Source organism: Nannobrachium achirus, assembly GCF_963921795.1.
Source record: "Nannobrachium achirus genome assembly, chromosome: 15".
Classification (NCBI taxonomy): Eukaryota; Metazoa; Chordata; class Actinopteri; order Myctophiformes; family Myctophidae; genus Nannobrachium; species Nannobrachium achirus.
Window position 1 is genome coordinate 18,858,940 of NC_137822.1, and position 19,218 is coordinate 18,878,157.

At 41.2% G+C, this 19,218-nt stretch overlaps 1 protein-coding gene across 2 annotated transcripts in view; it reads left to right on the forward strand.

The window, feature by feature from the left end:
• LOC308298853 (calsenilin-like) overlaps positions 1 to 16,996 on the forward strand; it is a gene marked incomplete at its 3' end in the record, with an annotated part of 19,276 nt that extends 2,280 nt beyond the window's left edge. Inside the window, exons 2-8 of one of the 2 annotated variants that reach the window (XM_080742541.1) lie at positions 8,109 to 8,233; positions 9,800 to 9,869; positions 11,711 to 11,781; positions 12,820 to 12,927; positions 13,175 to 13,279; positions 13,780 to 13,842; positions 16,949 to 16,996. In XM_080742541.1, the coding sequence (XP_080598667.1) occupies positions 8,109 to 8,233; positions 9,800 to 9,869; positions 11,711 to 11,781; positions 12,820 to 12,927; positions 13,175 to 13,279; positions 13,780 to 13,842; positions 16,949 to 16,996 (590 nt within the window). Of the gene's footprint in view, positions 1 to 8,087; positions 8,234 to 9,799; positions 9,870 to 11,710; positions 11,782 to 12,819; positions 12,928 to 13,174; positions 13,280 to 13,779; positions 13,843 to 16,948 lie in introns of both variants that reach the window. The other variant, XM_080742542.1, reaches the window with a different exon arrangement.
• Positions 16,997 to 19,218: the final 2,222 nt, after the last annotated feature.

Below are 19,218 nucleotides of genomic sequence, written 5' to 3' on the forward strand. Positions count from 1 at the left end.
AGAGGGCTGATAAATATTGCAAAGCAGAGAACGCCACCTGCTGGCTCTTAAACATCATGTCATCTTACTGTTACTGTGTTTTTTTCTGCAGCAGTAATTATCTATCTGTAGGCAGCAGGCACTGGTATCACTCTCATTTAGAAACATTCTCGTGTGAGCACTTTTTTGTAAACTGGGGAGGACAATATTAAAGTAGGCTATTTGAATTAAATAGAATGGAGCTATATAGAAGCTCTGTGAAATTAACTGAAAGAGCTTAATTCCGTCTGTCACTTTTACAGTAAAGCTTGTTATAATGAATAATAATAACTCAGAAGATGTGTGTAAAACACTGTCCAGTGAATTTCCATCCCTTGAAGACCAGTACATGGTGGCTTTCTGAATACATGAGGGTTGCCTATATATATGTTCAAGGAATAATAGTTTTCAGTTTTCCGTTGTTAGTTTTTCTACTTGGTAAGTAACCCTTTGTAATTATTTCCTTGTGGCACAGTAAGGACAGGGGCAGTTGTCTGTGAATTATCTGAATAATCCCACTGCAGTTTGATTTGTCTTCGTTACATTTGAAAGAAGCAAATGAAGAGTTTCAGGTGTTCCATTGATTTGACCGGTGCCACCCTGGCTGGCGCATGCACAAACGATAACCATTTAAAAAAATGACTAAGGTCAGGTTGAGGGCATTCGGTTGAGGTTGTTCGGGTGGCACAGTGGTAAAGTTTCTGTCCACCATCGTGTAGGTTGGGGGTTGGAATCCATCGTATTGCATCCAGCTTAGTCGAGCGTCCACGTCCAAACACAATTGGCTCATGTTCAGGGGGAGGGAAGCCGGGCGGGGAGGGTGTTATTTGTCACTGCACGGACTGTACTCCTATGCACCTGTCAGTGGGCAGGTCCTTCCACTGGGGGCTCCTCACTGGCAGGTGAGTCAGTAGGATACAACAGCAGTGACACCACACAAATGTGTGTGAGGAAGAATCAATTGGCATAACGACTAAACTGGTGAAAAGAGAGAGAGAAAAAAGAATAAGTACAATGTTCACAGACTTCACACTTCACAGTAGTTAGAATAAACACATTGTCAAACATTATCTAGCTTAATCATTGCTTTTAGCTCTAGCTTTCTGGTGAAACGCTTTCTAATGAACAACCATCTACATTGTGTGTTAGGTTTCAGCTACAGTAGAGTAAGGCAAGAGGCTTCTGAAACATACTGAACTTAACCCCACAGGGTGGGTGGGTGGGTGTGTGTGTGTGTGCACGCGGGCGTGCGTGTGTGCGTTAGGGATGGGATGATACGTGATATTATCGTTTATCGCGATAAAAAACACGACAAATCTCGCGACAAATCTCACGACAAATCTCCACGATAATCGTATCGTGGAGATTTAATTTATCGTGATATCCTCCTCCCTCATGCACTGGGATCGATTCACCTTTTATTTGCCGAGCTGCATACCACTTAAACCCTCTATAATTGGTAAAAGGTACTAATATACATTCTTTTTTTCCGCTCTCTATCAAATGTCTTTGCCAAAACATAGCTGATCTACAAGCTCACAACGCGTCGCAACAGTATAATGGATTTTGATTATCGCGATAATATCGTAAATCTCGATTTCTTTGGTCACAATATTCGTGATATGACATTTTCATATCGTCCCATCCCTAGTGTGCGTGTGTGTAAAATTGAAGGAGTAGGGATATCAGTGTCAGTAATCAGTAGTGTCGTTTAGTAACCTGACTTGCGTCAGATGGTGGCAGTAGTGCGTAGGCTACCGCTCTACTTTACCATCTGAGATCTCTCGGGCAGACTCGATGTAAGGGGCGGGCCATTTTTTGAAATTCTTTAGCAGGTGATTGGATGTGGCCGTCTCTCTGTCACAGTCTGGGAGTGCCAACTCCAACCACTCATATTGGCCTGTCTGCATCCACGTGGTCTGCAATCAGACTCTATTGGCTCAGAGCCGCTCAGAGCCCGCCCGGCCTGTCTGCATCCACGTGGTCTGCAATCAGACTCTATTGGCTCAGAGCCGCTCAGAGCCCGCCCGTAGCTGCCGCTGATTGGTCCGGCCCGGGGCTTTACGAGCGTTATCAACTCCCACCGAGAGATCTCAGATGGTAAAGTAGAGCGGTAGCCTACGCACTACTGCCACCATCTGACGCAAGTCAGGTTAGTCGTTTAGTGGGTGTATGTGTAAGCCAGAGCAGCTGCTTAAAAAGAGATTATTGAATTGTGGACTTATATTGCCAAACACATAATCTCTGTGAAGTTTATAAGACAACAGGTATGAACAATTCTATTTTATTTTTGATGTGGCAGAAAACACACGAGACAAGATCAAAGCTCTGATAATTAGAAGCCGATCTGTCTGTATGGAAGAGACTGAGTTTATCGTATTCTTATTAAGACATACAGAACGTAATGATGAATTGCACTATATTGTTCGGTGAATGATTGATTTATATTGTAATGTTTGTAAATCAATGACTTCTTTATTGCAGCAATGAATACTAAATAGAGTTGAGGTCAAAGTTTCAATTAAGAGTGCAGGTTGTGGTGCGTGGTACGATGGAGGGAGCCGTGCACATCCAAGAGATACTTGGCCAGGTGACACAGCTGCATTTATACATCTTAGTGGGCAGTTAAGTGCATTTTTCACATTAGCTGTAATTCTGAAGCCTCTGAAAATGAGCTGTAAATAAGGCAGATATCCGGTCATTTGACCATTTCACTCAGTATCCCTGTGCAGTTCCTTAACTACATGAACCCTAGTGTCCTTATTCTGTAGGCGAACATTCTGTGAAAATTGCAGATCGGCAAGCTCACAACGTGGCATAGCGCAACACAATGTGAGCTTGTAGACTGGCTGTTTTCGGCAAAGATATTTGGTAGAGGGAAGAAATTAAGGAGCCTAACTGTTAGACCCCCGGAGGACTCTGATCAAAAGTACAATAATAACAATTTGTCTGTGAAAGGTAGTTTATAAAGCATCCAAAGAATAATAGTCAAGTAAAGTACAGACACTAAATAAATGTACTTAAGCACAGCTTAGGCTACTCAAGTAAATGTACATTACTGTCCACCACCACTGCTGCTAATGTATGCCAATCACAGCTCACGTCAGACTGCTAAACTCACATTACCACAGTAGTACATGATTGCTGCTTCCTTCACAAATTGCACACGGTAACTTCCTATCCATGCAGATTGGACAGGGCCCGTATTGTTTTTTAGGCGATATGCAGAGAAGTTGCTTTTTTCTCCTTTATGATAAGCTTATTAACTCATTGAGTGCCAGCGCCCTCTAGGGGCCAAAGAATGCCAGCGCATCTCTCATAGGCGAGCGCTTTAGCTTCCAGGACTTCACCTTCCAGGACCTGACGTGCTCACGTTCATGCACGGCATGAAGATGCTAACAGAATGGCTATTCCCATTTTGTCATCTAAAAGATCATTTTTGGGCGATTTCGCCGTAAATAAACCTCGCGCCGCTTCCCTATGACACAATCCAGAGATATAAGCCTTTAAAGATGTGGTCTTTCATTGGATTAGGCGGAGATTGGCGATTGCGTTCGCAAATAACGTCCGGCCGGGACGTTGCTAGCTTTCGGCTAGTAGCTACAAAAATCAGGCCAGGCTTCAGAAGGCCTCTTATCATTTTTATTCATTTCATTAAATATCCCGGACTAGTTCGGGATAGGCACCCTGGAATACGTCGCGCCGCCTACAATGAACATTGGGTGAACATTGGGGGGGTCTAAACTTTATTTTAAACCATTTTCAATGGAATATATCGTCGGACAGAGTAGAATGGCTTGCTGGCTAGCGGCTAGCGAGCCGGGACCACCCACGTTGCTCCAAGCAGCTCGGGGTAAGTAAAATAGCAAATAAAAAATTGTTTTTGATCCCGAATATCCCGAACTAGTTCGGGAGAGGCACTGTATGAGTTAAACATGAAACACACCTTTTTCTGAAAACTGTGTAGATCTGTGAGGCGACAGCACTACCGACTGCGCCACTGTGCCCCCTATCATTCATTATTGCCACATATACCGTACACAGTAGTATCTTGACTTGGAATATAATCTAATGCAGAACATTGGAAACTAAGAGGCAGACAGAATTCCAGTGTCTTTTTTTTCTTCTTTTTGATTGATTGATAGTCTGGGACTCTATAATGCTCTATAATGTTCCTCTTACCACAGTTGTTAAACCTTGATGGTGACTCGCGAGATTGATGTTTGCACCGTCTGCAGCTTTGTACTTAAGTCTTTAGTATTTAATAGGAGAACAAGCACTAGATCAGCACTTAGGGCACATTACACCACAATGTAATGTTACATTAGTAGGCTCTAGTTGTAGGTAGAATGAAAAATAAACTCTTGTGTAAAAGCTACAAATGTTATGTAATAACTTCCTGTTAATATCATTATCGTAACAGTATAATATATTCATCCAGAAGATGTGATACATTTCCTGTTAATGTAACCACAATAATCATCGCATTGAAGTCATGCTGTGTAACATTCATTTTTGTAGCTCTGTTGTCATTCCGAGTTTGTCTATGTAGGCCCCATATTTAGTACAGCCAAGACCCAGTGCACAACAGCCCTGCCAATTGGGCTCAGCACGACAGGTTGTGTGTTGGTCTGGCGAGTGGGAGCCCCGGGTTCAAAACCCGCTTCTGCGCATCACATCTATATGGTTTGTTAGAACTGTGATTCCCAGAATTCAGTTCAAAACTGGAAGGAATGCTGAAAAAGAATGCTGCTGGTTCCCTGTGACCGAGTATATTTTTTAAGCAACAACAGAGTATTTATATTAGCGTTTCTTCACTCTACAGCTCTACAGCCTGTTGTCAGGGTTACAGTCCGTTCCTCCAGGCCATGGGATCTGTAGCCCCGGGCCTACACACACCTCTCTCACAGTTAGGAATGTTGCAGTCTCTCTCTCTCTCTCTCTCCCTCTCTCTCTCTCTCTCTCTCTCTCTCTCTCTCTCTCTCTCTCTCTCTCTCTCTCTCTCTCTCTGCATGGGTCACGCATGCAACGGGTGATGTGTGTCTCATCTTCCAACGGGTATGGAAAAATTATGTGGAGCAAGCACATACATACTCATACTTCTATTCACCTAATTTTGCTGTTAAATCATTTGTATCCATCATAAATATACACTCCTCCATGGGCTGCTCCTTACATTATGATGCTCCCACATATTCTCACGCACGCACCATGCAGTTACAGTTACTTTCCCCATAACCCACACTCTGCACATATTTTGCAGCACATATCTTCGAACGGGTAAGGTCTAGTTTACCTAATTTTGCGCGTTGGGGGCTGACACTCGCGAATAGAAATGATGTTAAATGGTGACAAACAGCAGTACACAGTATCTCTAAAGTCATGTCAACATGGATTTCCCATATTCCCTCCTGATTGGCTACGATTGACTTCTAAAGTTTGTGTATGCGACGGTCACTTATCTCCCGATTAGGGAGTCTTACTGGTTGTAAAAAATATACTAGTGAAAGATAAAAAATTAACTTTTGTTAAATTGAAAAGGTTACACAGTATGTAGTATAACCATCCTGTTAATGTACTAACACCTTCTTATTGTAATTATTTGCGACCATCAGGTCGCAGTTACTATCAAAACCTCCACCGGCTGTCAGTCAGTCAGTCAGTCAGTCTATCTGTCAGTCACGTCACACTTTTCCCCTACTCATATCTCCGCCACCGTTGCCCCTATCCATGCCAAACTTTGCACACACTCCTTGGCTGCCAAACCACAACCTCCACCCCTTATTTTTCACATGGCCCTCATCTAGCGCCACCATGAGGCCGATTCTTGCAAAACACATTTCTGCTCCTACACATTTTGCCCTAAAATCACGCAAAGCGTTACACAGTATCTCTAAAGTCATGTCATTAGGGAGTTTTACTCACTGGTGTAACTACTATGTAAGTAATAGAACTTATATAATGCAATGTTAAAATACTGTACTTTAGTCCACATGGTGTTGTCTCATGAAGCGATACATCCTACATCCTTTTGTCTGCTGGAATGCATTTCTGGCTCTCTACCATTCCCCATTCTAAGACCAGTATTTTACCTCTCAACAATTGATTTACCCCCACCACACCACCTTTCCTGCTTAATCCATTATGTTGTGCAGTGTCATCACTTGTGAACTATGCTCCTCTTCTTGTGTAGTCTACTTGTATTTCATTGTAGCAATACAAAACCCCACTGATATCAGAACGTCGTGTTTCAAAAGGGACAAGAACATTTTATTTCCTGACAATGCTACAATACAGTACAATACAATACAACACATTGTTTTAGACAACACAATCAATATACAGTAGCAGGATATGACAATTCAATCTATCACACTTCCTGTGCATTACTGGTATAATGCATTTGGGTTTGTATTTATTCTAAACCACAATGTGACATGTTAAGCAGAGGAATAAAAGCCAGTTTGCCACATTGATATCTGCTCTGAGTGAGTCCATCTGGCTGTACACAGTATATCTGAATGGTCCAGGAGACGCAGGCAGCACTACGCAGGGCAGGGCAGTACAGGCTCCTTCACTAAGTGCTGTTCATATTCAGGCCATCAGCAGATGTAGATCAATGCTTGGTTATAGCTCTAATCCTTGACATGACTGGACAAATAAGGAATGCTTAGACCATCATTCAGAGACTTTTAGTAAAGAATAAACAAAAGAAAACCTTCGGTATACCCAGCCCAAATCAAGAGAGAGAGGGAGAGGCAGAGACGGAGAGAAGAAAATAAAAAATATATAAATAATATTATTGGGAGATTGGAGGCGGAGCACTGAGTGGCTGGAGTTGACGGACAGATTCTAAAAGGTACGGTCCAGAAGGTGATATGCAGGGGATCCAGCCAGCGACAGAGATGGAATGTTTTCTAAAAGGAATGTGTTTGGATAACTTTGGGGAATTAAGACTGTATCTTTATGAGTTCGCCGGTTTTCAACAATAGGACATTGTGGACTTTGGACCTATTTACTTGAAGAAGGATGCTAATGGATCAGATAAGTGGTTAAAGTTTGAGTCAGGAGTTTAAGTTAAGTGACCTATGGAACATAATTGTAGATGCTAATAGAAAACTCATAAAAAGGATGGGTCATAGGCTGTAATGTGAGTGGCAGTAGCTGATGGTATTTAAAGGCTTATACTGTATATACGTTTATAATGTAGCACAGTCTAGGCACAGACACCATAAAGACATCATTGATTTCTTCAATAAAATATTCTCATTAAGAAGGATCTTGGAGCCATGGATGGCATGGAGGTGATTGCCATTGCTGTGGTATTTAGTCTATTTGTTTTTGTGCTCAAACAGTTTGGCATTTGTGAGAGCTCGTCATCAGAAGGTAAGATACAAAATAAAGCTGAGAAATAGGGAGAATAAGAACAATGATCTGTTGTTTTAATCAAATAATTAATTAATCAAAATTGCACAGTTAAAAGCTAGATAATGGAAGTACACAAGTGTTTACTTGTGTACATTTCAATAGTTGAAACGAGATGTATTAACTGTTCCTGAATTTGTCCAACTCCCCCTTGAATCTCTCCCTTGTCTTTCTCACATCTGTCTTTTGTTCTTGTATAGACGGTGAGTAATCCTACATGTCACCCATTCTAAAGTTTTCAGTTTGCTTATGCCATGTCTTTTGTTTCTGGCCACACTCTCTGTTTTAAGTGGTCTATTTGTCACAGTTGACCTCATGATTGCTGCCCCTTACTCACTCCTCTCTCACCTGTTAAACATATTATATTATTTTGTGTGAAATTCTATATATTCTTGTTTCTCCCAAACCTATTAATTTCCAACCTACAGGTACACCTCCAACCTACACTACTGACCCATTATTTAGTACTATCCTTTAAAAAATGTTTCCTTGACATCATGCTTCCCGTCCCATCTTTCTTGGCCTGGCCTTGTATACCCACTACTACTTTTTTTAACCTTAATTGTTTCTTTCTTTCTTTCTTTTGTCTGTTTTCATACTGCTCTTTCCTCCTCCATTCCCTCACAACTCTGTCCCTACCTTCCCTCTCCATGTCTCCACTACAGACAACATTGACACTGAGCTGGAACTATCAATGGTGCGTCACCAACCTGAAGGCTTAGAGCAGCTCCAAGCCCAGACCCAGTTTACCAGGAAAGAGCTGCAGTCCCTTTACAGAGGCTTCAAAAATGTAAGACTACATCTGATAGTGTAGCTGTAGGCTACTGTAATTCCTCTTAGAATAAACATAAATGTTGTGTGGGTTCAATTAAGGTTGTAGTATGTTAAGTTGTTGTACAACTAGCTTTGTGGGGTTAGGAATCCACTGGTGGTGTGGTTTTGAGTCCCACATCTTGTTATTGTGTGGTTTCAAGTTCCATAATTGTAAGTCCCATAACTTTATTTGTTTGCCGTATGATTTGTGGACTCAATGAAAAATACAGTATTTTAAATCTACGGGGCTGAGCAATCTAGGAAGAGTTTGTGTGTCCGCAGCCAATCGCTAGACCACTGGACCGGCGATTGCCACCACATTTCTTGTTCATACTGCCAGTAGGCCAAGGAAGTAAAATATGAATGTGTTAAAGCTATACTGTGTAAGTTGCTAAACTAGTGGTCAGTCGCGGTATTGCTTTTTTTGTCCGTTTTTTGCCCGGAGTCACCGCGGACCACCGCCGCGGACCACCGGAGCGGCGCCGCAAACCACCGCAACCGATACGAATCCATGGAGTGGTAGAACGTAATTTTCTGAGCAGGATTTGGGGAATAAGAGGTTAAGAATCCTTCACCATCGTAATCACTGGTTGCTGAGGGAAGCTACTTCCTGAAGAGTCGGTTATTGGCCGGTAGTGTATCATGTGTGTATGATCTGCGATGTGATTGGCCAACGTATACACAACGTATACAGATGATGCAGATTATGTCATTTTGCCGGGAAATCCCGCCCCTGTCACTGCTAAGAAGAAAACATATAAAGAGAAGGCTTCAGAAGCTGAAAATAACGGAGTGGGTGTTCTAAAACTTTTTATATTTAACAGTTAGGACAATTTTAAGATTTGTTTTATAAAAAAAGTTACATGGTATAACTTTAAATATGTTAATTATTTTATTATACACAAATTTAATAGACCTACTGGAAGTGATTGGAGATCAGATTGGGATGACATTTGGCCTACATCTGGCCAGCATCTTTGTGCCAAGATGTAAGCCAGATGCAGGCCAAGCTTCAAGTCCCAGACAAAGCCAGATGTTGGAGCTTAACACCTTTCAGGGGCCCGCTCTAAAACAACATCATTATTAAAATATAAGTCATAAGTTAAGTTCAACCAGCAATACAAGGACCTCCATATATTTTATTTTACGTTTTTTTGTGCTGGTCAACCGCTGGTTTGTCTGAATTTCCACTCTGCACAAAACACACGATGCAGCATGTCCAATCTGTCCATCTGTCCTAAAAAGGTCCCAGAAAAAGTTTAAATTGTCAATAAAATGCACTGAATGCACAGTACGCAGTTGAAAGCCATCAACAATCATCAAAAAGAAAACATCTGCATGAACCTGTGTTCAACAGATCAATAAAACCTTGTTTATCTTTAATTTAAAGTCAAGTGTAATGTAGGCTAACTGCAAACGTCAAACTAACCCTAAGAAACATACTAATTTGTGTTATGACAAAAGGTTCCTAATGTTAATGGAAAAGGGTTGAAGGGACAAATTCAGAATCCCAGTAAAACGGTTACATTTTCCATTTCAACAGGAATGTCCAAGTGGACTGGTGGATGAAGAAACTTTCAAGACCATTTACGCACAGTTCTTTCCCCAAGGGGGTACGTACTGTATCTAGTTCAAACCTTTGCTTGTATATATGGTACACATAGCACCCATGATCAATGTAATAGATGAAAAGGGATAATTTAAGGTTGGGATGAGAACAATCAATCTAAACTCACCTTATAAAATAACTATGAATTTTAAGGTGGGTGTTGGATTTGTTTTATCATATCAGTTATCCAAAGCAGTCTCCTTATTGCAACCATCGCAGTTTACCATGAAAAATGTCACAGCTTGTCCGTGTGTAGAGACGCGAAGGGTTGGTTCCCTTGACACATCACTGTGACATCACAGGTGATATCACAGGTGACATCACCCAAAGTCCATATATGGGTATTCCCCAGAATCCCTTTTATGCCCATACAGTATATGAAGATCCCTGATGACATTGATATATATCACTGGCCAGATGGCCAAGACGTGGCCCATATCTGTGTGGCTGGTTCAGATAGGGATCTCCATGTATGGGCATAAAAGGGATGTACTATTACAGTACATGGATCTCCATATATGGGTATCTATTCCGATATACATCACTGGTAGTGTGGGGATTTAAGGGGAGCAAATGCTAATTTCGTGCAATTTTGACTTAAAGCGCGAAATTTTGCACAGATGTAGCCCAGGGCTTGCTCTAATGATTTAGCTAGAGCGCCCGAGTTTGCGACCTTCGGGGTCGCCACAGCGGCCAAATCAAGTTGGGCTCCCATTGACCTTCTATACAGGAGGAAAATACCCAGAAAAAGATATTTTTTCTGGGTATTTAAGGAGGATCTGAGGGGTCTAACTAGGGGTTTGTCATGATGCTGAATCCATTGCAGGCATTTGTTTTGCACAAAAAACATTCCATGGGCTAGAAATGGCCTCAGAAAACAATACACGTATGGGTGAGTATTCATGTTAGTCGGAGGCCTTAGGGTTTTTTTTCTCGTGCTAATCAGTCTAAAAGTGCAAAAAGTTGCACAGATGTAGCTCAGGGCATGCTCTAATGATTTAGCTAGGGCGCCCGAGTCGGCGACCTTCGGGGTCACAACAGCACCCACGAAACTCTGAAAAGTGATGACTCATCACTTTTCATCACTAAAGTCGATGGGAGCCCAACTTGATTTGGCCGCTGTGGCGACCCCGAATGGACTCGGGCGCCCTAGCTAAATCATTAGAGCATGCCCTGAGCTACATCTGTGCAAAATGTTGAACTTGTAGACTGATTAGCACGAGAAAAAAAAACCCTAAGGCCTCCGACTAACATGAATACTCACACATACGTGTATTGTTTTCTGAGGCCATTTCTAGCCCACTGAATGTTTTTTGTGCAAAACAAATGCCTGCAATGGATTCAGCATCATCACAAACCCCTAGTTAGACCCCTCAGATCCTCCTTAAATACCCAGAAAAAAAATAATTCTGGGTATTTTCCTCCTGTATAGAAAGTCAATGGGAGCCCAACTTGATTTGGCCGCTGTGGTGACCCCGAAGGTCGCAGACTCGGGCGCCCTAGCTAAATCATTAGAGCAAGCCCTGGGCTACATCTGTGCAAAATTTCGCGCTTTAAGTCAAAATTGCACGAAATTAGCATTTGCTCCCCTTAAATCCCCACACTATGGCCAGATGGCCAAGAATTGGCGCGACCTCGCCCTCACATGTCGCCCTGAAGCGGCTTACTAGTAATAATAAGGCTGGAAGCGTAAGCTAGTTACTGCCAGGATGGCAGGGGAGGATTTGTGAATAATTTATGGGTCAACTGTTCTCGTATATTAGGCGTCAACCAAACAAGGCAGGTGCTAGTGTTGACAGCAAATGTTTTGACAGCAAATGTTGTTATTCTGTGTTCTGTCCACAGACGCTACAACATATGCACATTTCTTGTTCAATGCATTTGACATGGATAGAAACGGCTCAATCCGGTTCGAGGTAAGATATACTTCTTATTTCAGAACTTTACAGATTTACAGTTGCGCAATGATCCAAGGAATCCAGGAGGAAAGATGTTTTATTGTATGATGACCTATGGTTCAAGAGTAATTGGCCAGAACGTGGATTGGCCTGCACCATTTGAAAAATCTAGGGCGGCATTTCTCCTTGGCAATCATTCATGATTTGAGGCATTTTGTTCAAACCGGGCCACACCTGCAAACTATGGAAGTCAATCTTAGCCGATCAGGATGGAATATGAAAAATTGGACAGAATCATCTTCATCACATGACTATAGACATAACACCACACAGGTTTGTGTGATTTTTGGACAAAATCTCTGACTAATATGTATAAAAAGGTTTTGGAAAAATCTGCCTCCTGGTGTTGCTATAACAGCCGATGTGAAAAATGTGGGGCTTTTTTTTGTATAATTTGTTTAGTGCCTTTTTTTCCTTTTTTTCCCCTTTCCTCCCACCCTTCAAAGTCGGTCCACCAGTAGGCAGAATTACAATAACTGACAAGTCTATGGTAAACAGTAACACACAGTCTACGTTTGCCACCAAAGCCCTGCCTATGAATTGTTGGTAATGTGTTTCTTATATTCTCTATTATTGGCAGGGGCTTTCAGGGATTTTGATGTTATATTTAGAGAATATTTCTTATTAAGAGTAATATTCCAAGGGAAGGTGATACAATATGTATCACTGCATGTAATCCTATGGGCTGGGGTGGCACCTGTCAGTGCAGGAGGAGTAGGATGAAGTCCCTACGTCCTCCCGGTGGGGGCTCCTCACTGGCAGGTGGGTCAGTAGGATACAGCAGCAGTGACGACACAGAAATCCTCACTGGCAGGTGGGTCAGTAGGATACAATAGCAGTGACAACACAGAAATGTGTGTGGGGAGGAATTCATTGGCATAATGACTAAATTGGGGAGAAAAGGGGAGGAATTTAGAAACTACTCTAAATTTAGCAAAAACTAAATAGTAGACTAATATGCCAGTTAGTCCTAACTGATGGTCATTCTTTTTGTAGGACTTCGTGATAGGACTATCTGTGCTGCTTCGAGGTTCTGTGAAAGAGAAACTTCAATGGGCCTTCAACCTATATGATATCAATCAAGATGGCTACATTACTAAAGAGGTGCGTCCATTCTATTCCTAAATGGTTTGAGGCTGTACAGTCTATACAACCTCATGCAGTCTCAGCATCAGTCTGTTACGCATTGGGGATCTTGGGTAAATCCGTGTCAGTACATTTGCCACTTTACTATACCATGTTCAGTCTGACTAGCTGTATTCATCTGTTGACTTACAAAACACTGATATGAAAAAGGTCACTGTTTGAATTACCTTTTTACTAATGTGTGTCTCTCTTTCATTTCTCATAGGACATGTTGGCAATAATGACATCCATTTATGACATGATGGGCAGATATACCCTACCAGGTTTACGAGATGATACCCCCATTGACCATGTGGAAAAGTTCTTCCAGGTACGGTGTGTCTCCATTGTCAGCAAAACCCAGTTCTAATGCCAGGCATTTTCATTTCATTACATCTTTATAGGAATCTGGCATTGCAAATGTCGTACAGTATGTTATTATAATTACGTTAAATGTCCCATGACTTCAGAAGAATCACTGGGCTCTGTATAAACAGGATGATTCAATAAGAGATCGGTACATTTAACAAATATTATAAATGGCTTACATGGCATGGCATATGTGTGTGTGTACCCACACATATGCCATAACTTCCCTAGGGCTAATATGGCAGCTGACCAGTTAGTGTAAGCCACATGCCCAAACTGTCAGTGCTATCCCATTTTGGGTGTGGCTGCATCAGTCCTTCATCAGGCTGATAACGCCGGCCCTCGGTTGGATAACCTTGTGTAATGACAAATCAAATTGAATATAAAAGAAGAAACTCAAAAACTGAAACTTGAACTCTTTTGGGATATGGATACAACTATAACTAGTATAACTTTTTTTAGAAGATGGATCGGAACAAAGATGGAGTGGTGACACTTGATGAATTCATAGAGACCTGTCAAAAGGTAATTGTTCATTTCTTGGTTCTTGGATAAGTGTTATAGAGGTTCTGCGACACCATTCATTTACTTGCCATAATTGATCTATTATATCATTATAATTAAAAATTACAACTTTCAAAGAACATGTAAATATAAATGTATCTTAAAATAATAATCCACCGTAAAATATATAGTAGATATGTATTTAACTCAGTTAGCGCCGGGCGACTTTACGAGCGACTAGTTCACTATGGCGTTTGGTGCCGAGCGACTCGGAGCGACTTTTATATAAAAGCATTGTTTAAGCTTTTAATATGTGTTTATAGACGGAGCGAAATGGTTAGCTTACCTCAGCTAATGTCCACACGTAAACCGTGAAAAAAAAGGATACGATTATGACGTCACCTTTAAACCAGGGCTTCCTGTTGACAACAGGCCTCTGCTAGCGTTAGCCTCAATGCAACCATCCGACCCTCACGTAGCTTCACTAGGTCGGATTTTGATTCTGAAACTTTCTGTGTGGCATCTATATACGTCCCGATGCCCATACCAATGGTGGTTTGAGACGATCAAGCACGAATTGAATAGTATTGAGCTGAAATGGTGACCGGCGGCCCGTCCATGTTAAGTCAATGAGGACCAAGTCAGCGTCTCATCCTGTTATGTGGATTTAAACAGGCTTAACATGGGACCATGTCAGTGTATGGTGTATGGTGGTCTCTAGTGGTCATCTGGTGGTATGGTATGGTGAACGTGCATTCGTTAAGGTGGTCTGGTTAAGGTGGTCTGGGGGGATACAAAATAGCTATTTCCTGGCGTTATAAGCGCACATTCATATTCATCCCACTGAGCAATAGTCGTTTTTTACACGACTAGTTTTTTTTAGCCTTAATTTCACCCGGCTAGATTCCGGTTATATTCACACCGAAAATATACTTTGCAATTTATTCCATGATTCGATAACAATTTATTAAAAAAAACAACAGTAAGGTGCTTAACTGATCTCCTAATATTGGACTAACATAATTATAATATCCGTTGATCATTATTAAGTATAGTTTAGATCTAGCCGAGATTTAGCCAACTAATTATAGTCGCCGTATCAACGTTTATATTTACACCGAATTTAGACAATTAGATTTAATCCATATTTCAATAAACATTTCTTTAAAAAAACAACTCCACGTTGCAGAACTGATCTCGAAATATTGGTGTAAAATGATTCCAATAGCCATCCGATCATTAAGCTATTTGTCTGGGTGTAGTCGTTGTATAGCCGGCTTTTCAACGCCTTTTTTTAAACCAATGTCAATATAAAGTCTTTAAAACAAAAATATACGATGAAATGAACTCCTCGTCTGTCAGTCAGACAGTGCAGTGCCGCGTGATTATGGATCCAACTGGGAAAGATGGATGGAAACGGCAAAGAGCGCTCGTTTTCAGTTATTGTCCACGACATTGCAAGCGGCCGGCGGAGCGCCGCGCAAGTTACGAAGCCGTCGTGAATGCAATCGTTATATTTACGGCCTGGGCAAGCGCACGATAAACGCCATGATAATTGGGTTTTGGTGCACCTCGCGCGGTCCAAGTGACTACAACGGAGCGCTCCCTACGTCCGGTTCAGCCAATCACAAGCTTCAAAAATGAGTCCGGGGCGTACACACACACACACACACACGCACACACGCGCGCACACACACACACACACACACACACACACACACACACACACACACACACACACACACACACACACACACACACACACACACACACACACACACACACACACACACACACACACACACACACACACACACACACACACACACACACACACACGCTAACATTTAGTTTCCTCAACAATGTGCACTACACTAAAATGAACACAGGTGGGCAATGTCACCTTTTAATACGGCCAGAAAGTCTATACTATCATATCAGCATTGATGGCTGAGTGGATAGCGTCGCCGACTTGAGTGTCAGAGATTAGTGGATCGAATCCCACCGTCGCCCTACTTTTTCACTACTTTCGACGGCCGCTAACGGCGAAATGTAGACTTTTTGTATCCGACTAATAGTGGTATATGTAGCAACCCGTGTAAATATAGCCGACTAAACAACTAGTCAAAAATATCAAATCTAGACCTTTACAACACTGATTTTCAACGCGTGGTGTAGAAGATAAAAACACGACTATTAGGCAACTAATACACCTCAAAATGCTTACTGGGATATTTTGGAAATCTGGCCCTGTATGAGTTAATATGTGACATAGATTTTGTTCAATGTCAAAAACATTTGATTCCCTTCAATGCTGGCTGAGATCATGCACCTTTTTGTACCATTCTGAACATGGTTCTGGTTCTTTGCTGTCTGAGCCTAAAATAATAAGAATTCACTTTAAAGGCTAATTGGTTCTAAAGCAGTTCCCATGACCATTATCGCTAGCGGCCTCTAGTGACAGAGGGGAGAATGGCTTTAGTATTTTAGTTCTACTACCTCACAGCATCTAATCTGCGGTGTTTTCTATTTGCCGCTTGAGTGATACAGTGAGTGTTGATGGACTTAGTATCGTGTACTATTGATCATCACTCCTACCGATAAAGAGAAGGAGATAAGGTTGAAAAACAGTAATATTTCTTTGTTTGCTGTGGAAAACTCACAATTTGGAGTTGTGAGGCTGGTTCACGAGGCTACCTTTTCTCCTTGCTGGACACAAAGTGCCAGCTTGCCATCTACAGTACAGTTCAATGCAAACGATGAATCCTTGTTCATTGGAAAGAAAACTAACATTGTTTTAAAATAACTACTCAAATTAAATATTAAACTATGTAGCATCATGTTAGCTTTGGCAGAACTGTAGAGAGGTTTAATTTGTGTGGAACTGAACTCTTTATACCAAGCTGCCTGGCACTGTGTGTCCATGATTAAAAGGATGAGTTGACTCAATTTATTTTACTTGAATAACATTTCTATTTTCTTATAATTATATACAGTATATAAAGGGATCAATTAATTGAAATTCATTAAGTCAACTTCTCTTTGAAACTATGTGCATTTGCACGGTGACATTTGGCTGACTGCACTACAGAGCCATAGTGATTCTAATTTCCTGTTTTTTTCCCAGGATGAAAACATAATGGCCTCCATGCAGCTGTTTGAGAATGTCATCTAGGGACTGAGAAAAGGAAAAGAGTAAACCTTTGTATTGCTTCCAGTTGTAGACTTCTTGATCTGATTGGTCAAGAATCTTGAATTCACGTGACAATTATAAAAACACCACTGTTTTGTTGAGAAAAGTCCAAAACACATGGACATTTTGAAAGAAACGCATGGCAGTTTTTCCTTCATGTCCACAAATCAAGGGAATACGTACTGTATGAACAAAGAGCATGCATATTTGCCTGACACTTAAGCATGCCATGTAAACCACATGAATTGCAATTTAATGTCATTTTAAAATCTATTGGAGTGTGGTTTGAATTGAACAAATTGCACGTTGAAAAAGCCCTCATCGCTGAGCTCAACAATATCCACTTTGCCCTGTGATAGCACACTTTCATTACACCTGGGGAAAAAATGTAATCCCGTTATTTCTGGATATAAAGTAAACCTCAATAAGTCTTCGGTCACGGTTTGGTGACAATGTAATCACAGTTAAGGAAGAGGTAATCTATTTGGGTTGTATTTTGTACGGCACACTTTCCAGTGAAAAAAGGGCACCAAAGATGATAATGAAAGTAAATATTTCTGTCCAGGATCTCTTATCAACAAGAATGCAATGAGGACTCCAGCTGGAGCCCCCATTCAATGTAATTTAGACTTCACCTCATGGTTCACTAACATCTCAGTGTCACTCCAAACAACATAGAAGACCTCTCAAAACAAACTAATAAGACTACTACAAGGCCTCTCCCACAGGACTAACCTCCTCCAGCTCACTTTCCTAGTCTGGGTTGGCTCAAGGTAGAAGACAGAGGACAGAGTGCAACATTTCTCAATGGATCTGGTCTTAAATTACTCAGAGGGTCAGTGCCCAGATTCCTATCAAACTACTTCTCAATCTCTAGTTCCCAAATAGTGGGCCGGGACCCATTTGTGGGTCGCGGACACATTTTTGTGCGTCCCCCACATTTTGTTTTCAATTATTATTTCAAAACATTTTTAAAAAGCATTTACATTCCCAAAAAACTATGATTTTCATGAATAAATCAAAGAAAATCAAAGAAATTCAATCAATTTTGAAAACAAATGTAATGAAAATAGCCGACCTACAAGCTCACAACGCGGCGCAAAGCAACGCCTTGTGGACTTGTAGATCTGCTGTTTTCACCAGTTTGGGTCCCGAGCAAACGTCTAATTTCTCTTTTGGGTCTCGACCAAAAAGGTTTGGAAACCACTGCTCTAGAGTGAGTGATGCCCATGGGCATAACACCAGAAGGAGATCATCTGACCTTGTTCCCCTGAAATTCGTCTCAAAGATGCCCTACCAAAAGACATAAAGGTTCTCCACTCCCTACCCAAACTCAAAACTACCCAAACTCAAAACTAACCTAAAATAATTCCTGTCCCCAAAAATATTAGTGAACATAGTTTAACTCTATGAACATCTTGATAGTAGAATCCGCGACCCCCGGTCCCACCCCTCATTTCTGGTTTAATTATGCCTTATGATTCTTCTGAGCTTTATTCCAACATGTTTTGTATTGTATTGTATGTATTGATGAATTGAGTGCAATGGACCACAATGGAAACAAGCCCCTGGGGCTTTTTTTGTCCTTTTAGCATAACCTTTGACTGTACTATCTGTACTGTTAATAATTGTGTTAATAAAGTATTCAATCAATCAATACAGTCTAACTGTAATATACGGTAAAGAAAATAAATTTGTTTCTACATCCTCCAATGCAAGCCCGATATGCAGTCACATTTGTGATGATGAAAATGTAATTATTTATTTGATTGATTTTGGCCTAATGAAATTAAATGTCTGCCTATAAATAATGACAGTTTGTTTGTTATTATTATGATGTGTACCGAACACATCTTTAAATGTCAAGAAATAGGGTAGTGATGTGTGTACAAGTTGCATCCCACATCCAGCCACAAACATGATTAGGCAATTGAGAGTGAATCCGTACAGATACTGGGATGTATGTCAAACCTTCATGTACAGTATAACATTGTGTGTTTGTCCTCCCAGAGGACACGAGGAAGTACAAATTACAATGTCAAATAGGAAGTCATTCAGATCTGGCCTGGTAAACCATCCCGGTCGCATAAATTCATATTATCGTGAGTCTTCTGTATACACCTGTGGCCACAAGCGCTAGGTGGCCGTTTTGCATGAACCAAAAAATGGAAGAGCCAATGAGCCTTGATTGGCAATTTGTCTAT